The sequence below is a fragment of the Hyla sarda genome, chromosome 6, assembly GCF_029499605.1.
Source record: "Hyla sarda isolate aHylSar1 chromosome 6, aHylSar1.hap1, whole genome shotgun sequence".
In the NCBI taxonomy this organism is placed as follows: Eukaryota; Metazoa; Chordata; class Amphibia; order Anura; family Hylidae; genus Hyla; species Hyla sarda.
In genome coordinates, this window is record NC_079194.1 from 293,186,417 (window position 1) to 293,213,298 (window position 26,882).

The 26,882-nt window shown below is 43.9% G+C and overlaps 1 protein-coding gene across 5 annotated transcripts in view; it reads right to left on the minus strand.

Annotated features, from left to right (window-relative positions):
- Positions 1-3,907: 3,907 nt before the first annotated feature.
- The window catches only part of TP53I11 (tumor protein p53 inducible protein 11), a 119,848-nt gene continuing 96,873 nt past the window's right edge, over positions 3,908-26,882 (minus strand). For all 5 annotated transcript variants that reach the window (XM_056527775.1, XM_056527779.1, XM_056527776.1 and 2 more), the window contains exons 2-7: positions 21,238-21,408; positions 18,218-18,276; positions 14,012-14,060; positions 6,245-6,341; positions 6,063-6,164; positions 3,908-4,477 (exon numbers count right to left, since the gene is read on the minus strand). In XM_056527775.1, coding sequence (XP_056383750.1) covers positions 4,344-4,477; positions 6,063-6,164; positions 6,245-6,341; positions 14,012-14,060; positions 18,218-18,276; positions 21,238-21,408 — 612 coding nt within the window. In that variant the 3' untranslated portion in view covers positions 3,908-4,343. The remainder of the gene's footprint in view (positions 4,478-6,062; positions 6,165-6,244; positions 6,342-14,011; positions 14,061-18,217; positions 18,277-21,237; positions 21,409-26,882) is intronic.

Genomic DNA, 26,882 nt, shown 5'->3' on the forward strand with positions numbered 1-26,882 from the left:
CTCTCTATCAAAAGTTTTCCCTAAGGAGTAACATAAAATGTAAAAAACTGAAAGGCCCTAAAGTTTCGGATACTTTGCACATATAAATAAATACATAGATACATACCAATAAATAAATAAAGAATAACAAATAAATAAATGAAATGAATAAATAAAATAATAATTAGCCGCCTTGCTCAATGCATATTTTATTATGTAAGATACTGAGGTATTAAGTTTTAAAACACAAGAGAAAAATATATATATTTACATAATACGACAGTTTTCACAAGGTCACAATAGAGTGAGAGGAGGATAAGGTGCCCCTATAGGCTACACATGGGGGGGGGGGGGCAAGGTCCTTGGTGCTGTTGGCACCTAGGGCCAGGCAGTACCCTAGGGCAGTGTTTCCTCAACCTGGGTGCCTCCAGCTGTTGCAAAACTACAACTCAGGACGTCCGGGCATGCTGTAAGTTGTTGATTTGCAACAGCTGGAGGCACCCTTGGTTGGGAAACACTGGCTTAGGGAAAGAAAAGTCTGTGCACTATACATGAGGCTCTAAATGGTTTGTGTGTGTGTGTGTGTGTGTTTGAGGGGGGGGGGGGGGGATTCGCTGCAGACTTAGTGACTTTTAACCCTTTGCTGACTATTGCAAGTAATGAAGGAGTGTTCTCTGCAAGTAACATTTATGGAAATAAAGAAAAAAAATAAAAATAAAAACACTCTTTCCCCTGCCATGATAAATCACATTCACAGCACTAGTGTCCACTAGGAAATTGTGCTCAGGACATAATTCTCCTGCAGATTTTCTGCTCATTGCCGACCCATCCTGTGTCATATCCGTGCAGGGAAAGATCCTCTAGAGCAGTGGTCTTCAACCTGCAGACCTCCAGATGTTGCCAAACTACAACTCCCAGCATGCCCGGACAGCCGTTGGCTGTCCGGGCATGCTGGGAGTTGTAGTTTGGCAACATCTGAAGTGGCACAGTTTGGAGACCACTATACGGTGGTCTCCAAACTGTAGCCCTCCAGATGTTGCAAAACTACAATTCCCAGCACGCCCAGACAGTCAGGGATGCTGGGCGGTGTAGTTCTGCAATATCTGGCCCTTCAGATGTTGCAGAACTACAACTCCCAGCATGCCTGGACAGTCTGGGCATGCTTGGAGTTGTAGTTTTTGCAACATCTGGAGGGCTACAGTTTGGAGACCACTACTTAGTTACTTGTTGCATTACTACAACTCTTAGCATGCCTTTCGGCTGTCAGCGCATGCTGGGAGTTGTAGTTTTGCAACAGCTGTAGGCACACCGGTTGGGAAACACTGAGCTAGAGTCTGTTTCCTAACTCAGTGATTCCAACCTGTGTGCCTCCAGCTGTTGCAAAACTACAACTCCCAGAATGCACTGACAGACCCTACATGCCGGGAGTTGTAGTTTTGCAACAGCTGGAGGCACACCGGTTGGGATCACTGAGCTAGAGTCTGTTTCCTAACTCAGTGGTTCCCCACCAGTGTGCCTACAGCTGTTGCAAAACTACAACTCTAGAGGATGCAGGAAGCCGAACTGTCTGTAGAAACTCGCCCTATAATCATCACTGTTAGGTGGGAGTGGCGCCGTCCATCAATGAATTGTAATACTGGGCTGGAACCTACCTGTGCTTCCTCTATATGGTCTATTCACACGCACAGTAATCTGCGCAGGATTTTCCGCTGGAGATTTCAATGTAAACTGAACACAGCTTGAAATCCTGCGCAGAATACTGTACGTGTGAACAGACCCTAAAAGTATAACTTAACCCCTTGGCTGGCAGAGGGGAACAGAGTCACCCTTTTCTGTAATATTAATATTTTAGTAAATATTTATAAATATAGTCAATTTTTTTAATATAATATATTAATATATAATTATAATATATACACTGCTCAAAAAAATAAAATAAAGGGAACACTAAAACAACACAATGTAACTCCAAGTCACTGACACTTGTGTGAGATCCCACTGTCCACTCAGGAAGAACACTGATTGACAATCAATTTCACATGGAACAGACAACAGGTGGAAATTATAGGCAATTAGCAAGAAACCCCCAATAAAGGAGTGGTTCTTCAGGGGGTGACCACAGACCACTTCTCAGTTTCTATGCCTCCTGGCTGATGTTTTGGTCACTTTTGAATACTGGCGGTGCTTTCACTCTAGTGGTAGCATGAGACGGAGTCTACAACCCACACAAGTGGCTCAGGTAGTGCAGCTCATCCAGGATGGCACATCAATGCGAGCTGTGCCAAGAAGGTTTGCTGTGTCTGTCAGCGTAGTGTCCAGAGCATGGAGGCGCAACCAGGAGACAGGCCAGTACATCAGGAGACGTGGAGGAGGCCGTAGGAAGGCAACAACCCAGCAGCAGGACCGCTACCTCCGCCTTTGTGCAAGGAGGAGAAGGAGGAGCACTGCCAGAGCCCTGCAAAATGACCTCCAACAGGCCACAAATATGCATGTGTCCACTCAAACGGTCAGAAACAGACTCCATGAGGGTGGTATGAGGGCCCGACGTCCACAGGTGGGGGTTGTGCTTACAGCCCAACACCGTGCAGGACGTTTGGTATTTGCCAGAGAACACCAAGATTGGCAAATTCGTGCTCTTCACAGATGAAAGCAGGTTCACACTGAGCACATGTGACAGAGTCTGGAGACGCCGTGGAGAACGTTCTGCTGCCTGTAACATCCTCCAGCATGAGCGGTTTGGTGGTGGGTCAGTAATGGTGTGGGGTGGCATTTCTTTGGGGGGCCGCACAGCCCTCCATGTGCTTGTCAGAGGTAGCCTGACGGCCATTAGGTACCGAGATGAGATCCTCAGCCCCCTTGTGAGTCCATATGCTGGTGCGGTTGGCCCTGGGTTCCTCCTAATGCAAGACAATGCTAGACCTCATGTGGCTGGAGTGTGTCAGCAGTTCCTGCAAGAGGAAGGCATTGATGCTATGGACTGGCCGCCCGTTCCCCTGAATCCGATTGAGCACATCTGGGACGTCTCGCTCCATCCACCACAGACTGTCCAGGAGTTGGCGGATGCTTTAGTCCAGGTCTGGGAGGACATCCCTCAGGAGACCATCCTCCACCTCATCAGGATCATACCCAGGCGTTGTAGGGAGGTCATACGGGCACGTGGAGGCCACATACACTACTGAGCATCATTGTGACTTGTTTTAAGGACATTACATAAAGTTGGATCAGCCTGTAGTGGGGTTGTCCACTGTGATTTTGAGTGTGACTCCATATCCAGACCCCCATGGGTTCATACATTTGATTTCCATTGATAATTTTTGTGTGATTTTGTAAAGACGAAAGTATTTCATACAATTAGTTCATTCAGTCAGATCTAGGATGTGTTATCTTAGTGTTCCCTTTATTTTTTTGAGCAGTGTATATGTATGTATGTATATATATATATATATATATATATATATATATATATATATATATGGGCTGAATTAAGAAAATAATTCCATTCAGCCTGTATTATATATTTAATATATCATAATTCTATGATATATTATAAACACATTACTGTATCAATATTAACAAAAATATTACATAATTTTGTAAATATATTCATTAATAATATAGTAATAAATAAAATATATTAAATATTTATATATTAATAAATACTAACTAATCTAATAATATATAAATATCTATATATTACGAAATATATATTTGTTTTATGTATTAATATATAGATGTAAACCCAAACCAGGTGTCAATGCAGCTTTTAATGGGGGCTGCCACTCAGATCCAGCAGTATGGATGGGCACAGAGGATGTTGTATGACATGGGGTGGGTAGCATCACCATTCAGGAGTATTGAAAAGCTGGGTAGCAAACCTCCAACGGAGGAAGCAGTTTTCAAAAAAATAAAATAATCAGATTGACTCAAATTCTTATATTTATATTTATGAGTGAGCTCTAAAAAAGTGCGGGGCACAAAAATGAACAAAAAAAAAAAATTCACATTCTTTGGGATAGAAAACATGCTTCAACTGGCCAAGTGACTACTAAAGGGTTAATATACAAAGTGGGGCATACACGCACAGGCATGGTTGATACGGTAAAACGTGGAAAGGAGTCGGGTGCTGTACACACTGTGCTTCATTCCGTCCTGACTGCGGCTCCTCGTATGGAGGTGGGATGTGGAGGGGAAGCGGATCAAGTCTCTTGAGTCTCTGAAGACCAAGTTAGCAATAGTTCTTGGTTCCAAATGTTACAACCTAAAAACCAAAACATCCCTCCTCCCAGAAGATAACGGGAGTCTTCCTGAAGGAAAAAAAAAAAAAAAATCTATAAATGGCATCCTGGTACCGAAAAGTCCAAGATTCACTGTTTCTTGGGTCGGCGGCCCATTTGGTAATAGAAGTAGATGCAGACGAGAACGAATAAGAGGCAACAGCAGACGAGGATGGACGCGGTGACGGTCGTAGAACCGCTCTCGATCATGGTCACTATGGTAACTGCACAAGGAAACAAAAAACAAAAAAAGGTGAGTAAATTAAGTCATCAAAATAGTCTATTAAACCCCCACACCTAAATTCTGATAATTCAACTGCTAAAGTCTTAAATATTCAAAATACATTTTTACATAAAAAGTATACATTTTAACAAAATTTTAAAAATTATTTTTTCATTTAATAAATAAAAATGAAAATTAAATTGAAATAAAACAAAAAATATATAATCTTAATAAAATGATATTAGTATTATTAGTGTTATTATTAGTGTTATTAGTATTGTACTAACACCCCCAACACCATCACTACTAACACCCTCACTACCACTTTTAACACCCACACTACCACTACTAACACCCACACTACCACTACTAACACCCACACTACCACTACTAACACCCACACTACCACTACTAACACCAAACACTACCACTACTAACACCAAACACTACCACTACTAACACCAAACACTACTAACATCAACACTACCACTACCAACACCCACACCACCACTACCAACACCACCACTACCAACACCACCACTACCAACACCACCACTACCAACACCACCACTACCAACACCACCACTACCAACACCACCACTACCAACACCACCACTACCAACACCACCACTACCAACACCAACACCACCACTACCACTACCAACACCAACACCACCACTACCAACACTACCACTACCAACACCACCACTACCAACCCCACCACTACCAACACCACCACTACCAACCCCACCACTACCAACCCCACCACTACCAACCCCACCACTACCAACACCAACACCAAAACCACCAACACCAACACCACCAACACCAACACCACCACTACCAACACCACCACTACCAACACCACCACTACCAACACCACCACTACCAACACCACCACTACCAACACCACCACTACCAACACCACCACTACCAACACCACCACTACCAACACCACCACTACCAACACCACCACTACCAACACCACCACTACCAACACCACCACTACCAACACCACCACTACCACCACCACCACTACCACCACCACCACCACCAACACCACCACTACCAACACCACCACTACCACTACCACTACCAGTACTAACACACACTACCAACACTACCAACACTAATAATACTAACACTAATAATATTTGGTATCGCCGCATGAATAATTAAATGAACAATTAAAATATAATGTTTACGATTATAAAAAAAAATAAAAAAATAAAAAAACAACAACACACACACACACACACCAAATTGCAGATTTTTTAGGTAAAAAACACATCCAGTGATTGACAGGATGTGCATTTAAGTTTCATGACATCTTCGAAGCCCAAGACTATCGCAATCTGGAGACTTATTTGCCAGAAGTCCCATGCAAGCCTATGGGGCTTTCGGCAAATCAGTCTCCAGATCACAATAGAGCAAGCACAACCCCCATCATGCCCCGACAGGCTTCTGCACCCTCTAGGCTCTCCAGCTATTACTAACTACATCTCCCATCATGCCCCGACAGCTGAACACCGACATGCATTCATTCTATCCAATCATACAAGCCTCCACCAGGGGGCAGCACTCACCCACAAACTGTACACTGAAATAACACGCCTCGGTCAGCAGGGTCCATCGGATGATCAACTTCTCCGACGTAGACATAGAATTCCATATAATTAAGGAGATACCTGCAAAAACAAACACGGGAAGGTTCATAGTAGTCAGCGACTACTTTATAACCGTCTTCTGATCTCCAGCGAATACTCACTGAGCAGGGCTCCGCCATAGAGACGTGTGGAGGTTTTACTGCTCACCGCGCCTTTATCGAAGACCGCTTCGTACAGCTGATCTGGGAAGGAGAGCGCCTACGGGACCGGAGAGAGGGAAATGCATTAGAATAAAACAGATGGCGCTTCCCAGTATGGTCGCCGATAGGTGGCCCTGCTAGAATGGTCGACAGGTGGCACTGCTGGAATGTAGATACGGGTGCAGCCTCCCACCAGTAGAGACATACTTTATCAGATGTAGCCAAAAGGAGTTGGTTTTAACTCAGAGATCCCTAATATACTGGTGTTTGATCAGTGGCTTTACATAGGACTGCAGATAACTTGACATCATTTATTTTAATGCAACAAATGCAATCCCAGAGAGATACATGACATAGTCAACTCTGCTACATCTTACACACAATGAGGAAACAATACATAGATCAACAATACCAAAAATATTCAGAAGCTCCTGGAGCAGTGTTTTCCTAACAGTGTGTCTGCAGCTGTTGCAAAACTACAACTCACAGCATGCCCGGACAGCCTTCGGCTGTCCGGGCATGCTTGGAGTTGTAGTTTTGCAACAGCTGGAGGCACATTGGTTGGAAAACCCACCGCTAGGAGAGCGTTTTCCCAATCTGTGGCTCTCTAGAGCTGAAGCACAACTACAACACCCGGCATGCCCTTTGGCTGTCAAGGCATGCTGGGAGTTGTAGTTTTGCAGAAGCTAGAGAGCCCCGGGGGTCGGTGAAAAATTACAACTCTTATGCTGGGAATTGTTGTTCTGCAACACCTGGAGAGCGACAAATTGGGGAACACTTACCTAGAAGAATATAAATTATATATATATATATATATATATATATATATATATGGAACCTTCTTAAAAAAAAATATAATAATAATAATATAGAAGAAATTGCAACACATTGAAAGTGGCTGAAACTTAACGGTTTGTGGAACTACAACTCCCAGCTCTTGGTTAGGAGCTGCAGTTTCAACTCTTCTTTCTTTTCCTCTATTAGGGGATATGGATGTTGTAGATGGGGGTCGTGGGGTCGCGCCCCCCCCCCCCCCCCCCCCTCGACAGCCTAAAGACATCACTGGTAAGAAATTACTGATTTAGGGCAATGCTCCTTTAAAACTTAAAGGGGTATTCCAGTGAAAAACAATAATTTTTTTTCATATCATGGCTCCAAAAAGTTAAACCGATTTGTAAATTATTTCTATTAAAAAAAATATATCTTAATCCTTCCAGTACTTATCAGCTGCTGAAGTTGAGTTTTTTTTCTTTTTCTGTCTGACCATAGTGCTCTCTGCCGACACCTGTCTGTTTGTCTTAGGAACTGTGGTGGCCTGCGATCTCCTGTATGGGGCCCTGGCTCTGTTGTGGCTTTCCCGTGCAGGGAATAATAATAATAATAATAATGCCCCGCCCCACACACCGCGACCGCCACCCCCCGACCCACCTCACCTCGTCGCACCCCCCACCGTGATGCTGGGCGGTATACCGTTATGGATTTTTGCCCATACCGCTATACCGGTCGGGCCCCTCCCCCACCCTCCGAGTCAATAAAAAAAATTAAACTTACCCGTAATGGGGGTGGTCCTGGCCATCCATCCATCCTTCCTGTAGTGTCCGGGGGCATTCCGGGTGAAGAGTGAACCGGTCCGGGCTGCCCTTCTCCGGGGGTCCTCTTCTCCACTCCGGGCAGGCTCCGGCCTAGTACGCTGCATAGAAGGATGGCCCGGACCACCCTGACAGGTAGGGGAGAGAAGCGGGTGGCGGCGGCGGCCTATGGCCCCGCAAAAGCCACTGCAGATCATTGATTTAAAGTGCCCGCTTTAAATCAATGATCAGCATCGGTGTCGCAGGGGGTTAAATAGCCGTTAACTTATACCGGAATATCTTTATAAGTTATCTGCTATTGGCCCTAACCTCCACCGATTATCGGCCCTAAAAAACCGATATCGGTCGATCCCTAATCTATGGCTGCAGTACTCCTTTAAGGCACTTTATAGAGTAGTCACCTATAGGTGGCACTAGAGAGGCAGTTTTCTTCCTTCTCCAGGAAGGTTACTTTGTACAATCCTATTCTGAAGTGCTCGGTGCTGCTGTCAGTTTTTATCAGTACACGATTTTTTTTACTTTTCTTCTCCATAAAGAATCTGGATTCCAGAATAAAAAGCATTTCTGCAGCATTTCAGAAAATTCTGCAGAAATTAATCACCCATTCACTTCAATGGAAATCCTGCAGCGGAAATTCCATGCAGAAATTCTGCTGTGTGAATGGGACAGTGGAATCCCATTGAAGTGTATTGGTTATAAATTCATGCAGAAATTCTGGCGTGTGAACGTGGCCTTAACCTGCACTGATACAGTGTAACAGAAGAGGAGAGAAGCCTCTGAGCTATAGACAGTCTGGGTCAGGCTGCGTTCACACGGCCATCTAGACCCGTCCCGTTCTTCTTCCGTCAAAAAAAAAAAAAAACTGACAATAACGGATGCAAACGGATGTTATCCATTTGAATCCTTTATTTTTTAATTAAATTTTTTGTTTATTAACTGAACAATTTTTTTTGTTCTGAGCATGCTCAGAAGTAAAAACTGATCAAAAAACGGATTCAAAACAGATGACATTAAAGGCTCATCCGTTTTCCATAGACTTCAATGTTAAATTTACTGTATCCGTTTTTCTTCCTTTTATTGACGGAAGAAAAAATACTGGGGGGGGGGGGGGGTTATTTAGGGTGCATTCACACAGCCGTCTGTCCCAGTTTTCTTTTCTTTTTTTTATCCCCGTTTCGGTTCAGTTCTTGCAGGCTGTAAACTGTTACAGATTAAAAAACTGTAAAAAAAAAAAAATCCCATTGACATGAATGGGATTTTCTTAAAACAGTCTTTTAATCTGTAACCGTTTACAGCCTGCAAGAACTACACCAAAACGGGGATAAAAAAAATAATTTAAAAAAACGGGGACAGACGCCGTGTGAACGCACCCTAAATAACCCCACAGCAAGCAGAGATCTTAATTCATAGGGAGGAACTGAAAAACATGAAAAGGTATTATACAAAGTTCACTTAAAAAAAATTGTTGTTCACGTCCTGTTATTCGCAGGTGCCCTACATACAGCATCAACTCTGTCTTAAGGTGGATTAGCCCCTTAAGGTGGAATTCGTTTTTAAAATGCAAGCCTGATATCTGGCCCCCTCTCTACTTGCTTTAAGGCTTTGATAAGTGCTGGATAAGTAATCTTGAGGAGGTTTTGTTGTTTTTTTATTTATTTATTTTTAGCCTGGAAGTGCGGGGCCTGTCCCAGATTCGAAGCTCAGACAGACGCCTAAGGCACCGCATGTATACAGGACAGGGATGAAGCTGAATAATTCATTGTCCCAGTGATCTTCTAATGAAAACCACCAAGGAAATGCCTCCAGGTCCGACTACGCTTCCAACTCCTTTACCCTACACTAACCATGCAGCTGCTATCCCAGATCCTATTGAGCAGGGCTTGACAAATCCCAGACGCCAGGTTGACTCAATTTCATCCTGGCGCCTAGGTTTTTGTCAGCCATGCACACGGCTGACTCAGGATTGTGCCCGGTTTGGAATGCCGTTTCAGCAGGTACTCTGCTCTGCGACAGGAGGGAGTAATCGGACACGTCTGGCTGAGCAAAAGCTGTGTCCCCACATTGTGCTGTGGGGGGCAGTAGGGGAAAATGTCAGGCAGGCATCCATCTTCCTGGGTCTTCTCAGCAAGTAGTGGGCTGGCCCTAGTTACTTTTACTGGTCTTACCCATGATAAGGTTGGATGGCTTATAGGGGTACTCCGGTGGAAATTTTTATTTTATTTTTTTTATGAACTGGTGCCAGAAAGTTAAACAGATTTGTAAATTACTTTTATTAAAAAATATCTTTATCCTTCCAGTACTTCTTACCAGCTGTATGCTACAGAGGAAATTCTTTGCTTTTTTTATTTATTCTTTGTCTTGTCCACAGTGCTCTCTGCTGACACCTCTGTCCGTGTCAGGAACTGTCCAGAGCAGCATAAGGTTTGCTATGGGGATTTTCTCCTGCTCTGGACAGTTCCTGATACGGGCATCAGGTGTCAGCAGAGAGCACTGTGGACAACACAAAAGAAATTCAAAAAGCAAAGAATTCCCTCTGTAGCATACAGCTGCTAAAAAGTACTGGAAGGATAAAGATTTTTTTTAAAAAGTCATTTACAAATCTGTTTAACTTTCTGGCACCAGTTGATTTAAAAAATAAATAAATTAAAATAAAATAAAAAGTTTTCCACCAGAGTACCCCTTGGGTTACTCCACACGACAGCGTTCGGAAACGTGGTGAGCTGCACTTTACCCAATAAAAAATAAAAAAATATATATAAATATATATATATATTTTTTTAATATTAATATAATTTAATATTAATATAATTTAATATTAATATAATTTAAATTAATATAATTTAAATCAATATAATTTAAATCAATATAATTTATATTAATATAATAATAATATATATTATTCTCTCTCTCTAATATATATATATTTATTATCGCCATGTACTCAAAACCACTCGCACGGTCAATGGCGTAAGCGCAAAAAAAGTAAAAATTGCTGATTTTTTTCAATCAGAGAATTTTATTCCCTTTAATTTTTAAATAAAAAAAAACAAATAAAAAAATGAAGGGGTCTACATTAGAGTTGAGCGAAGTTACAGTAAATTGGCTCCTAACGAACCTCGCAGCTCGGCTTTTGATTACCGTACTTTAGTCTGCGTAAATAAGTTCAGCTTTCCAAGGGCTCCAGTTGCCTGGAAAAGGTGGATACAGACCTAGGAGACCAAAGACTGTCATTCCGGACTTTTCCAGGCAACCAGAGCCCTTGGAAAGCTGAACTAATTTATACAGACTAAAGTAATCAAAAGCCGAGCTGCGAGGTTCGCTAGGAGCCAATTTACTGTAACTTCGCTCAACTCTAGGTCTACATAATACTCAATAAAACTAGTGCTGGGGGAAAAAAAATAATAATAAAAAATAAAGTTTTTAGAGCCCCACCTACGGTGGGGCTCTAAAAACTTTATTTTTTATTATTATTTTTATTTTATTTTTTATTCCTCAGCTTTATTACTCAGCTTTCCAAAGTTCCTGAATGCACAACGGGAATGTTGATGGGTGTCACCCAGATTTCTCAATACGCGGCCGCAAAGCATTTTTCAAAAAGGACATTTTGAAGACTCTGACCCATACAATGCCCAGCCTGATAGCAAATTCAGCATTCTTACATAATACAGACAGATGGAAGAGAAAAATAAGTGCCCCCCCCTCCTCCATCTCTATTATATTCCGCCGCTGGAGATATTACATTTATATAAAAAAAAATAAATAAAAAATTTCCTTGGGATGAGGGGAGGGGGTTGGATGATCAAACACAAGTTATATAAAAATTGTGCCATAGAAAGAAAAAAATTAAAATTAAATAAAATAAAATAAAAAAAAAACCTCCTTAGAGAGAAAACCGAAGAAGCCGAGGGGAACAATAAGCAGCTGAAGAGGAAAAGGCATCAAAGACGCATTAACCAGCGGGAGAAGAGCAGACAGGGATCCATTACTATCAATGACGATGGGCTGGTGGACACAGACATTAGAGATGAGCGAACTTACAGTAAATTCGATTCGTCATGAACTTCTCGGCTCGGCAGTTGATGACTTTTCCTGCGTTAATTAGTTCAGCTTTCAGGTGCTCTGTTGTGCTGGAAAAGGTGGATACATTCCTAGGAAAGAGTCTCCAAGGACTGTATCCACCTTTTCCAGCCCACGGGAGCACCTGAAAGCTGAACTAATTTACGCAGGAAAAGTCATCAACTGCCGAGCCGAGAAGTTCGTGACGAATCGAACTTACTGTAAGTTCGCTCATCTCTAACAGACATCACTAACTAATCACTACACATTATTTTTTTCCCCCCAATGCTTTACACTGCACCTCCGCTTCTTAGGCTGGGGTCACATCACGTTTTTGCCATACTGTTTTCAATCAGTTTTTCTAAAGAAAACCGTATGGGGGAAAAAAAAAAAAACGGATGGAACAGTATGGGAAAAAGTAAACGTAGTATGCGTTTTTTTAAATCTTATACTGATTTTAAAAGTGCATACAGTTCCATCAGTTTTTATTTAAAAAAAAAAAAAAAAACATACGCTTCCCATTGACGTCCATGTTAAAAAAATAAATAAATACGTATGCGGTTTTTTGTACGGTTTTTAAACCGGAGACAAAAAACAGTGATCAACTACGGTTTTGTGTATGGGAGAAAACCGTATTGCAAGCAAACCGGATGCAACCGGTTTTCAATTATTTGTCCATCTATATGGTTTCATAGGTTTTCAATAATGAAAACGTATACGGGAAACGTGCTTGGAAAACGTGAGGTGAACCCACCCTTATGCATTAGCACAAGCACAGCAGGAAGTCTGTATATGATGAGGGGGGTTCTACTTTATCCAAACCTTGTTATAATGATAAACTACCCGACAACACGTATGCAGGACTGCAAGTGCAAACAGCCCCACTCATGCATATAGGTTGTAGCTGGTATTGCAGCTCAGCCCAGTTCACTTGAAAGCCCCCTTTAGGCACTAAAGGCATAAAAGCAGCGGTGTCCCAACTGTATCGCCCTGTAGATGATGCAAAACTACAGCCCCCAGCATGCCCGAACAGCCAACGTCAGTGTTTCCCAACCAGGGTGCCTCCAGCTGTTGCAAAACTACAACCCCCAGCATGCCCGAACATCCAACGTCAGCGTTTCGCAACCAGGGTGCCTCCAGCTGTTGCAAAACTACAACCCCCAGCATGCCCGAACAGCCAACGTCAGTATTTCCCAACCAGGGTGCCTCCAGCTGTTGCAAAACTACAACTCCCAGCACGCCCGGACAGCCAAAGGCTGTCCGAGCATGCTGGGAGTTGTAGTTTTGCAACAGCTGGAGGCACGCTGGTTGGGAAACACTTGCTTACGTAATGCTTTAATATTTCTGAAAATCCCTCCATTTTACCAAAAATACCACATTACCCCAGAAAACCAGCTCTAAAAGTTTTAGCCACTAGGTGTCGCTCATCCCTGCAATCTGTTGTCCACTGCCTGTTAGACGAAATCCGTCTCTAGTAACAGAGAAAACCAAGACAGAACACAGGAAACAAGGCAAGGCTTAGCATGTGCAGGAAATGGGTACAAGAAGACTGTACCATGTCCCTTTTCAGGAGGATATGCACTGTCCATGCAAGGTAAATAAAGGCTTCCCTCTCATCTCAGTAGCAATAGTTTCATAGTTTCAGTGCTTAAAGTAACCCTTTCCTTGCTGTGATGCCTTTTGTTAGCCTGCAAGCTTATCTTCAGCAGAAAAATCAGTGCTTAGTGTAACCCAATACTTGCTGTGTTGCTCTAGTTCCCCCTGCCTCCCCCTCATTTCTGCTAACATAGCACCTGGCAAAGTCAGTACTTCGTTAACCCCTTCTCTCTTCACATACCATCTATAATGGTGTACTGTGTAAATCATCTCCCAAGCACAGTGCCAGCCTGTCCAGTGCACTCTCTAAAGCAATAGGTCATGGCATAGGAGAAGGGTCCTGTGCTGTGTCGTCATTGGACAGGTAAGTAAGGAAGGAAGGAAGTGCCTCTGTGAGTAAACTACAACCCCCAGCATGCCCGAACAGCCAACATAAACAGAATAGGAATATAAATGAAAAATTGCATGTTACATGATCATAACTCACCATTATAGCGACTCCTGTAAACATCACAGCGCAGAGGAACTGCCATACTCTGAAAAAACAAACAAAAAATAAATAAAATACAAAAAGTTTTTACCCCTCTACGTTATGTCCTGGCAGTATAGCGGCTCCTGGAAAATGAGGGGAACGTATTTTTTCGCTCGACAGACCCCATTATTGTCAATAGGGTCCATCGGTACCCGTTGTTGCCTGTTGCCCATTATTCGGACGGGGCACGTTTTTGGACAGAGCACAATGGCAGTGTGAAAGAACCCTTACCTGGTGCTGAGGCCTGGTACGTCTCCTCGCTCCCCCTCCCTTCCCTGTCCTTGCTTGACAGACAGTCAGCTGGAAGCCAGCTCTGTTTCCAAATCCCACACCTGCGCTGTGAATACAAATTGTGCGCAATTTTCTTCTTCTTCTGGGAAACATGGCTTGGCCTCCAGCTGACTGTCAATCAAGTGGGGACAGGAAAGGTGGGTGGGGGTGGGGAAGAGGAGGTGTTCCAGCCCTCAGCAAAAACAGGGCTCGGCCTCCAGCTGACTGTCAATCAAGTAGGGACAGGAAAGGTGGGGGCGGGGGTGGGGAAGAGGAGGTGTTCCAGCCCTCAGCAAAAACAGGGCTCGGCCTCCAGCTGACAGTCAATCAAGTAGAGACAGGAAAGGTGGGGGGGGGCACTTTGGGGTCTAAGGTGGAAAGGTCTCTTTGAATTGTGGCACCAACATGGGTATTGTTTTAATTGTACTGACCCACAGAATGAAGATAAGTCAGATTTACCGTAAAGAGCACTGTAAATATGAATATTTGTCACTAATGGGACTCTGCTGTACTAGAATTTCCAAGCAGGATTCTGATCAGACATTCCATAGAGTGAATCCAGCCGAAGGGTACGTTCACATGGGCGGATTTATTTGCAGGTTTCCCGCTGCATATTTGAAAGGGGGCGGGCTCTTCTCGGCTGTCCGCAGCAGATTTTCTGCAGCTGAATTTCCGCTGCGGAAAATCCGCCGCAGACCCTACTAACTTAAATGGGGCTTGCAGCAGACAACCGAAAAGAGCCCGCCCCCTTTCAAAGGGAGATCCGCCCGTGTGAACGCACCCCAAGGGTCTATTCACATGGCAGAATCTCCGCTAGCAGAATTCCGCCTGAAATTAAAGCCTATAGACTTCTATGGTATTACGCACTACCATTCACACTTTGGAATTTCTGCTTGCGGAATTCCCCCTAGAAGTTTATGGGCTTTCATTTCAGGCGGAATTCCGCAAGCCGAAATTCTGCCGTGTGAATAGACCCTACGAGGGTGGAATTTCTGCACACCCACACCAATTCAGCTTCCGCTTGTGTGGAATTGGTGCGGAATCCTTGCGGAAATTCTGCAGAAGTGTGAATGGGAGCGTGTAATCCCATAGAAGTCTATTGGGCTTTCATTTGAGGCAGAATTCCAACTGCCGAAATTCTGCCGTGTGAAAGGACCCATTCACACATGCGTATTTTCTGCTGCAGATTTGAGTAGGCAGATTTGTTTGCCCATCGAAGTCAATGGGCAGCATAACCTACAGCAGCAAAAATACGAATGAGTGAACGGACCCTAAGGCTATGTTCACACAGACAGCGTCAGCACTAGGACCGCTCTGAAATGCAATGCGGAATCCTCAGAAAGAATAGACATGTCTATGCTTTCTGCAGATGCCTGAATCTGAATTTCCGCGGCAGAAACATCTGGCACGGAAAATTTGCCGTGTGACCAGTGCAGCAGAATCCAATTGAAATCAATGAGACTCTGCTGCAGTGGAATAGGTGAAAGGTGCCACGCTTCTCCTTATCCTATGCTCGCGTGACGGAATTTCCGTGCGGAATTCCGCACGGAAATTCCGTCATGTGAACATAGGATAAGGAGGAACATGGCACCTTTTCGTTAACAGCTAACCAACAGTGTCAGCAGCTTCTAATGTGAACTGCAGCTGACAGACTCCCATTAGAATTGTAAAACATGCAGATTTACTTCTAGCCACCAGATGGCAATATTGAGCCAAAAGATGCTATTTAACTATTTTTAGTTTGTTTTCCCCTTCCCAAAATTTTAAACTTAGGACACAAGGTACCTTGTTATACTCCAGGATACCACCAGCATTCAGTGCACTGGGAAATATTTTGTCGTTTCAGGACAGGCGGGCGGTCACAGGGTGTCTATTACCAGAGATCAAGCATGGTTTTTGGGTTGCGCAAGGACTTGAAGACAAAGATGAGACTGTTCTTGTAACGTGACATAACCAGCAGATGAAGCCTCGGCACATTACAGTCAGCGTTTACATAATAGATCATAGAGCTTTCAAAATCGCATTGGATATAAATAGCGCAGAGCTCATTTCTCTACATACGCGAGCGTGATGTGCGCACGGTAAGAAAATCCTCCCAAAAGATTCCTGTGATCTTTATAAGTGGCTTCTAAATGGAGCATAGTCTGAAGAGAGGTTGGTAACCATCGTGTTCCGGAGGACCTGAAGTATGCAACATTACACAGAATGCCCATTGGATTTCAATGAGAACTATGAAGTACTTCATGTCACCTGTGGTGGCGCTGTAGGAATATTTACCACTTGCTACCAGGTTCCAATAATTATAAGAGCTGATCAGACCCATTAAATTTTATAAACAACTTCGCTTACGTCAGTGTTTCCCAACCAGGGTGCCGCCAGATGTTGCAAAACTACAACTCCCAGCATGCCCGGACAGCCAAAGGCTGTCCGGGCATGCTGGGAGTTGTAGTTTTGCAACAGCTGGAGGCACCCTGGTTGGGAAACACTGGCTTATGTAATGCTTTAATATTTCCGCAAATCTCTCCATTTTATAAAAAAAAAAAAAAATACCACATTACCCCAGAAAACCAGCTCTAAAAGTTTTAGCCACTAGGTGTCACTCATCCCTGCAATCTGTTGTCAACTGCCTGTTAGACGAAATCTGTCTCTAGTAACAGAGAAAACCAAGACAGAACACAGGAAACATGTGCAGGAAATGGGAACATGAAGACCGTAATGTGTCAGTTCTCAGGAGGATATACACTGTCCATGCAAGGTAAATAAAGGCTTTCCTCTCATCTCAGTAGCAATCGTTTCAGTGCTTAGCGTAACCTTTTCCTGGATGTGCTGCCTCTTGTTAGTCTGCAAGCTTGGCTTCAGCAGAACATCAGTGCTTAGTATAACCCCTTGCTTGCTGTGTTGCTGTTGCCCCCCCCCCCCCCCTCATTTCTGCTAACACAGCACCTGGCAAAGTCAGTACTTTGGTAACCCCTTCTCTCTCCACATACTATCTATAGTGGTGTATTGTGTAAATCATCTCCCAAGCACCGTGCCAGCCTGTCCAGTGCACGCTCTAAAGCAATAGGTCATGGCATAGGAGAAAGGTCCTGTGCTGTGTCGTCATAGGACAGGTAAGTAAGGAAGGAAGTGCCTCTGTGAGTACTGTTGGAATAAAGTCCATCTATGAGACAGAGAATGAGAAATCGCTGAGCACTATAAAAAAAAGGGAAGGGGGGGCTCTGAGGGGTTCAGTCGTAACTCTTCTTACTATAAGTCAGTGGTTCCAACCAGTGAACCTCCAGCTGTTGCAAAACTACAACTCCCAGCATGCCCAGACAGCCAAAGTCTGTCCGGACGTGCTCGGACTTGTAGTTTTGAAACAGCTGGAGTCACCCTGGTTGGAACTCACTGGCTTAGACAGTCTAAAAATGCACCATATTTATTTCAGTGGCTCATGTTAAAATTTTTAGACTTTCTAGTTCAAGTTTGGTCCCCCTATTAGTTAGCTTACTTTACGTTAGAGATGAGCGAACTTACAGTAAATTTGATTCGTCACGAACTTCTCGGCTCGGCAGTTGATGGCTTTTCCTGCATAAATGAGTTCAGCTTTCAGGTGCTCCGGTGGGCTGGAAAAGGTGGATACAGTCCTAGGAAAGAGTCTCCTAGGACTGTATCCACCTTTTCCAGGCCACGGGAGCACCTGAAAGCTGAACTCATTTATGCAGGAAAAGTCATCAACTGCCGAGCCGAGAAGTTCGTGACGAATCGAATTTACTGTAAGTTCGCTCATCTCTACTTTACGTCATGATATTGCTGCAATTTTTGCTGCAAGACATATTGGGCAGGATTTTTAGAAACCTTTTAAAGGCAGGACGGACTCGACGACTGGCTATAGCCGATTCAAGTTCTTACCTTAGACCCAGAGGTTCCCGTACAGCAAATTTGATTTCATTCCCTAGGACCTGGCTGATCTGGAAGACCAAAAAAAATAAAAAATTAAAAAATAAAAAAAAGTTACAATTTCAGTCCTTTTAATACATAATAAAATAAACTACAATAGAGACAATGAGGTCAATTGTGAGTGGTGCTTGGCACGCAATACGCCATTCTCATTACTTGAGCACCCACTTCAGCCGTTCACCTATCAAGCGCAGCAATGATTTTAATCCCCGCGCTGAGCCCGTGCCGCTGAACGCGGGATGTTGATGCTTTATCACAACAAAGAAGAAGGAGTTTTATTTCAGAGACCGCACTAAATAAATACTTAATGCCATAATTACCAGTCTGCCAGGGCACTTAAAGGGATGCTGGGGGGGTGGGGGTGAGATGGCGCCTGCACGCCTTAAGGGGTTAAGAAAAATGCCAGTGATGTGATTAATTCCGACAGCGCCTGACGAGATCCAGGAAAGGAGGCTGCACAGAGAGGAGCAAGAAGAACTTAACGGGAGAATGGCATTGGAGCAGAAAATCTTCCTGCAGGGGTGATGGACCAAGGGGAGTCTGGAAACAAAAAAATTAATAGGGGGCAAGGGGTGAGGAGCAGGATATGGGTAGAATAACCCACGCTCAGGACTGTGCCAACCGGAGGCAGACAGCTGAGAGGATTAAGAGAGAACCACTGCATAAACTCAGAGCCAACATCTGCTTAAAGGGAAAAACACATGTCTCCCCTTATAAAATAGGCCAGAAATGCAGCGGTGAACAGATGCAGCAAGAAGGCATGACTATTTGATGAGCCAAGCAATGGGAGAAATAATAAAACAACATACCGTAATTAAACGGTCAGTCGTAAATCATGGTTGTATGGAATGTTTCTTATGATTGACAGTCATTTGACAAGTTAATATATCCTAATTTTTAAGGATCTTAACTTGTTCCTGAGTGATCGCTACATAGACGACGTTTTTTCTCTCTTTTTAATTACTAATATTGTCAAAGGTTTCTGATAACGCTACGCTTCAAGTTTAATTTCCTGTTATTTTACATTATTAAAAATTGACTTGACATCAGTGCCATCTACCTCTCCCCGCTGGTAGTGCTAGAACACGTGCTCACAGTAATAATTGGAATTTAAATGGGAACCGCCAGAATCAAATACCATTTATCTATTGTACATCTTGGCAAAACTTTAACCTTTCTAATATACTTCTTTAAAATGTGATCTCCTTTTTATAGAAATCATGCTAAATTATATATATATATATATATATATATATATATATATATATCTATATCTATCTATATCTATATCTTTATATTTATATTATTTTTGGGGGGGGGGGGGAAGAAAAAAGAGGGGGACGAGCGGTCCCCATACCATCCAGAACATAATAGTGTCCACCTTCGACATCATTTTGTCCAAGCTGGAGCACAGGCTGGGACAAAAGTCCAGGGAGTGGGGCTAGCTCTCCTCTGTGCTCACTCCTGCCCTATCAGGACTGCCACATGAAAACAGAGAGGAAGTAGTTACAGAGCAGCCTGCAGGGATTAGATGAAGACACCCAGCACAGCTCAGCAGACTCAGGGAGGCAGTGAATGCATGGTGAGTGGGGGCAGGCTCTATGCTTTCCTCGGACACACTCCTTCCTGAGAAGTGGATGTCAGAATGAGTGAGCAGCGGAACGGAGGGATTTGTGAGCCAAATACAGAAGCTAGGGACATGCAGATTATTTTTTTTATGAACTATTTAACGTAAAAGCATTATTTTTACTGTGATACGCCAAATAAGTTTTAACGTTCTCAACTTGTTTCTAAGAGGTAGCTACATAGACTTTTCTTTAAAAAAAAAAAAATTATTAAGTTTAACTTCCTACACATTATAGGGGACTTGACAAATAAGCAAAGACGACATCGGTGGCATCTACCTCCCCCTGCTGGTAGTGACAGAAATAACATGCGCTCATAGTCACAATTGTCATTTAAAGGGGTATTCCGGGGAAAAAAACTTTTTTTTTCATATCAACTGGCTCCAGAAAGTTAAACAGATTTGTATATTACTTCTAAAAAAAAAAAAATCTTCCAGTACTTATCAGATGTTGAAGTTGAGTTGTTCTTTTCTGTCTGACAAAAGTGCTCTCTGCTGACACCTGTCTGTCTCAGGAACTGTCCAGAATAGGAGAAAATCCCCATAGCAAACCTGCTCTGGACAGTTCCTGATATGGACAGAGGTGTCAGCAGAGAGCACTGTTGTCAGACAGAAAAGAACAACTTAACTTCAGCAGCTGATAAGTACTGGAAAGTTTAAGATTTTTTAATAGAAGTAATTTACAAATGTGCTTAAATCAGCAGCTAATAAGTACTGAAAAGATAAGAAGATTTGTAAAATTACTTCTATTAAAAAAAAAAACTTAACTTCAGCAGCTGATAAGCACTGGAAAGATTAAGTTGTTCTTTACGGTCTGACAACCGTGCTCTCTGCTGACTCCTTTGTCCGTATCAGGAACCGTCCAGAGCAGGTTTGCTATGGGGATTTGCTCCTATTCTGGACAGTTCCTGAGACAGACAGTGGTGTCAGCAGAGAGCACTGTGGTCAGAAAGAAAAGAACAACTCAACTTCAGAAGCTTATAAGTACTGGAATGATTCATTTTTTATTTTTATTTTTTTTAAATAGAATTAATATACAAATCTGTTTAACTTTCTGGAGCCAGTCGATATGATAGAAATTGTTTGGTTTTTCACCGGAATACCCCTTTAAATTACAATAACAGATGTCACCCAAAGGGCTGGCCCATGGACCAGTGTTTCCCAGGATGCCTCTAGCTGTTGCAAAACTACAACTCCCAGCATGCCCGGACAGCCGAAGGCTGTCCGGGCATGCTAGGAGTTGTAGTTTAGCAACAGCTGGAGGCACCCTGGTTGGAAAACACTGCCATGGACAGAAGTGGCACTTCATTTTGGCACTTTAGGGTCAGCCCGCAGCATTTGCACTCACCTTAGACCTGTGCACCTCCCCGTCATCATCCTCCCCTCCAACACCAAGGATCTTGCGCGTCTTCAGCCGGCTGACGAGATCGGTCTGGCTGTGCTTTTTCATTAACGGTGGAGGCGATTTGGTCGCCATTGCGATGGCTCCGTCCGTTTCTCTTTCACCCAGCGACAAATCCTGGAAGGATGCAAGAGAACACAGGAGGTTTGAGCAGCCACAAGGAATAGTCAGTGTCTTCAATTACATTTGTATAATTCCATTATTACGGCATCAGGACATCATGCAGAATAAAAATAGTTCTGTGCTGGATTGGCAAGAGTTAACTCTGGCTCCCTAGGTGGCGCCATACTGGTGGCTGCATGACGTGGCTTATGGCAGGGCAGGTTTTTTTTTCCCCCAACCAGTTTGCCTCCAGCTGTTGCAAAACTACAACTCAGCATGCCCCAACAGACTTTGGCTGTGGGGGCATGCTGGGAGTTGTAGTTTTGCAACAGCTGGAGGCACCCCGTTAGGGAAACACTGGTCAAATGGCTTGAGATTTCTGCATTCCCATGCATAACAGATTATTGGAATTTTGTTCTATATAGAGATGGTCACCCTGCTTTCCCAGGCTTCTGAATGATATACCTGTGTCCATGCAGAGGGATACGCGCTCACTGCAAATGCACTGCATGACAATAGTCGCTCAGAGACTGGGAAAGCCGAGTAAAACCTCTAAAAGAAATACTAAAAACAACATAATGGACTATAGGGCTGTGTTCACATAGCTCTGTAACATCCAGTTTTTGCCACACATCCCAACGCTATAGTAGGAACATATTAGTTCCCATTTTGGACAAAAATGGGACACGGATGGCAAATACAGGACTGGGCCTACAAGTACATTGGGGAGCCTACAACTAGACTTGGGGGGCACTACAGTGACCTGCAACTATATATTGTGATTATATAGTTGTAGGCCCCCACTATACTGTATATTTACTATATATATATTATATACACACACACACACACCGATATATATGCAGTATAGGGTCATATAACTATATGTGGGCCAACAACTATTCTAGGCCCCTGAGCTGCTCCCACATTATAGTTGTAGATGGAATATATATATATTATATACACACACACACACGCAGTATAGGGTCCTACAACTGTTGTAAGTCCCTATACTGCCTCTATATAGTTGTTGGCCCCTGTATATAGATGTAGGCCCCTACACTGGCCCCCCCCATATATAGATGTAGGCCCCTACACTGCCCCCCCATATATATATATAGATGTAGGCCCCTACACTGCCCCCCCATATATAGATGTAGGCCCCTACACTGCCCCCCCATATATAGATGTAGGCCCCTACACTGCCCCCCCCCCCCCATATATAGATGTAGGCCCCTACACTGCCCCCCCATATATATAGATGTAGGCCCCTACACTGCTCCCCCATATATAGATGTAGGCCCCTACACTGCCCCCCCATATATAGATGTAGGCCCCTACACTGCCCCCCCATATATAGATGTAGGCCCCTACACTGCCCCCCCATATATATATATATAGATGTAGGCCCCTACACTGCCCCCCCATATATATATAGATGTAGGCCCCTACACTGCTCCCCCATATATAGATGTAGGCTCCTACACTGCCCCCCCATATATAGATGTAGGCCCCTACACTGCTCCCCCATATATAGATGTAGGCCCCTACACTGCCCCCCCCCATATATAGATGTAGGCCCCTACACTGCCCCCCCCCATATATATAGATGTAGGCCCCTACACTGCTCCCCATATATATATATAGATGTAGGCCCCTACACTGCTCCCCCATATATAGATGTAGGCCCCTACACTGCCCCCATAATTAGATGTAGGCGCCTACACTGCTCCCCATATATATAGATGTAGGCCCCTACACTGCCCCCCATATATATATATAGATATAGGTCCCTACACTGCCCCCATATATAGATGTAGGCGCCTACACTGCTCCCCCATATATAGATGTAGGCTCCTACACTGCTCCCCCATATATAGATGTAGGCCCCTACACTGCTCCCCCATATATAGATGTAGGCGCCTACACGGCTCCCCCATATATAGATGTAGGCCCCTACACGGCTCCCCCATATATAGATGTAGGCCCCTACACGGCTCCCCCATATATAGATGTAGGCCCCTACACTGCTCCCCTATATATAGATGTAGGCCCCTACACTGCTCCCCTATATATAGATGTAGGCCCCTACACTGCTCCCCTATATATAGATGTAGGCCCCTACACTGCTCCCCTATATATAGATGTAGGCCCCTACACTGCTCCCCTATATATAGATGTAGGCCCCTACACTGCCCCCCCATATATATAGATGTAGGCCCCTACACTGCCCCCCCATATATATAGATGTAGGCCCCTACACTGCTCCCCTATATATAGATGTAGGCCCCTACACTGCTCCCCCATATATAGATGTAGGCCCCTACACTGCCCCCATAATTAGATGTAGGCGCCTACACTGCTCCCCATATATATAGATGTAGGCCCCTACACTGCCCCCCATATATATATATAGATATAGGCCCCTACACTGCTCCCCCATATATAGATGTAGGCGCCTACACGGCTCCCCCATATATAGATGTAGGCTCCTACACTGCTCCCCCATATATAGATGTAGGCCCCTATACTGCTCCCCTATATATAGATGTAGGCCCCTACACTGCTCCCCTATATATAGATGTAGGCCCCTACACTGCTCCCCCATATATAGATGTAGGCCCCTACACTGCTCCCCTATATATAGATGTAGGCCCCTACACTGCTCCCCTATATATAGATGTAGGCGCCTACACTGCTCCCCATATATAGATGTAGGCGCCTACACTGCCCCCCCCATATATATAGATGTAGGCCCCTAAACTCCCCCCCCCCCCCACATATATAGCCCCTACACTGCCCCCCCCCATAGATGTAGGCCCCTTATACTACTGCCCCCCCCCCCCATATATAGCTGTAGGCACCCATATATCATTACAGCCCCCCTCTCCTCTATATGAGCCCATATTAGTACTACTATTGGTAGACAGCCCCCAGAGTGACCCAGCCATACTGCTGCTGTTGTTTTGGTACTACACTACTCCTCAGGTCCGGCCATAGCTGTAGGTCCTCAGACTGGAGGAGCAGCAAAACACTGATGCGGATGGTAACTTGGTTACTAGCCCAGGTGCCCGCTCTCGTGTCCAGGCCAAGGGTACAAGCCACACATGCCCTGAAGTCCTCCTGCTCCTTTAGACGCAATGTCAGGGGTGTCACTTGACATAAGTACTGGCAGTCACTACTCAAGTTTAGTTTAAAAAATATATATAACTAACAAAAAAAACAACAAAAAAAAAACAAGAAAAAAAACCAACAAGAATAAACCTACAAAAAAAACAACAAAAACCCAACAAAAAACAACCAACCAGCCAACAAAACAAAAAACACCCAGAAAACAAAAAACACCCAGCAAAACAACAACAACAACAGGAAAAGCAGGACTTTCCTGAACATCTTTGATTCCAATTGTATCGATGCAGGTAAAATGTATCAGTCTGGATATTATTGAAACAAGAATACAATGGTGAATTAGTATCATATCAGGAAGGGTTTTCCTGGTCACCACAAGCCGCCTACATCAGAGTTTCCCAACCAGGATGCCTCCAGCTTTTGCAGAACTACAACTCCCAGCATGCCCGGACAGCCGTAGGCACACTGGATGGGAAACACTGTTCCACATGGTTAGGGTGATCAGCGTTGGGCGGTGTTCTCCTTTACACCATCCATTAGGACAACCCTATGGCTGCGCTGATCCTCATGCCCAGCACTTGGCTTCACCCAGAGAGTCTTTAAGCTGCTGCCAAATTCTACATGGATCCTCTTCATCACTATCAACAAAATCCACCAGAGGGAATTATTTGGAAAGACAATCGGAGGATTTCTACATCTGCCGCCATTATACTCCACAATAGATCATCAGCGATAATGACAACAGAGCCCGCATGGCAGGGACTCCCCCTTTACCACTTATCCTCAGCCAACCCTGTTATTATGGCATTGCCAATGCTCCGACTCCCAACCCAGCACTGAGGTATTCGGCGTATGGTGCCCCCGAGCTCCCATAGCTACTGGTACAGGTTACCTGCAGACTCTGCCTCTACATTTCTGCTGCAAACCCATATAGAATCGAATGGACTAGATTTGCCATTCAGGAGTCTAGGACAGCTGGGTGGCTCTAACTGAAGCCATATTGGCTTGCACTGCTTTTAAAAATCTCAAATTGAATTACTCGTGTCGCTCCATGGTTGTGGGATTAAAAAAAAATTAAAAAAAATTCTGCCATTCAGAAGACTCCAAAAGTTGGGTGACAATCCCAGATAAGACTGTAATGGCAGCCGTATTTGTATTCCCCCTTGCCCAGGGCAAATTTTGAATTGCAAAAATCCCCCTAAATATGCATTAACGTGTAAGGAGATCGTTGGTAAGACTTGGCAGAACTTACCATTCAGGAGTCAGGGAAAGCTAGGTTACAATCCTTGCTGTAACTGCAATACTCATTGTCATCTAGCAATCCAATATTTTTAGAATTACAGCGCTGTCTAATAATAAGGAAATCTTGACTGAATCACAGTTTACATAGGTAGCGTTACCATTCAGGAATCTGGGAGAGCAAGGTTATAACTCTCGCTAAAAACTGTAATATTGGTTGTCATCCAGCTCATCAATATCCCAGAATGACCGCTCTGTGTAATAAGAAAGATAGATTGAATCACTGTATAAAACTAGGTAGGGTTACCATTCAGGGTACTAGGAATGCTGAGTGAAAGCCATATTGTTAGTGACCCAGATTTCTCTTAGTCAGAATGACAAATCAGTCTGAACACGCAGTAAAGTGTAGGAAATCATCAGCTTTCCCAGACCCCTGAATGGCAAATTCTGTCAAATTTTACTAATCTATGCTTGGCCATATTGGTTGTCATCCAGCTCTAAGATTCCAGACTGTCAATTCTGCCTAATTATATACAAGTATAAACAGGCATTAACTAGGTGAGGACTACCGGTCGGGGCTTAGGGAAAGCTGGGTGACCGGGCATAGTTCCTGGCACCACTTCTTTGGGCATAGTCAGGGGTCACCCAAATCTATAACCAGCATTGTTTCCCAACCAGGGTGCCTCCAGCTGTTGCAAAACTACATTCCTGCACAGCCTTTGGCACATGGTATCTTTTATACATCCATCTGTGCTTTCATAATGACAAAAAAAAAAAAAATCTTTAAATTTTTTGGTGCCTAGTGTCAAACAGGCGTTAGCAAACCTCCGAAGTACTGACTGCTGGAACGTCTCTTCACGCCCCATGCCCTCTCGATTGACAGTAAGCTGGAAGCCAAGCCCTGTTTTCAGGCCACAATTTGTATACATGGCGAAGGAACAAAAATTGGAAACAGAGCTCGGATTCCAGCTGACTGTCAATCAAGCAGAGAAAGGAATAGGAGGGAGCACGAGAAGACGATCCAGCCTTCTAATGCCAAGTGTCTGAACTATAGGGTCTTGGGAATGCTTCTTTGAGACTTGGCATCAGAGGGCTGGATCACTCTTTGTTCCCCCTCCCAT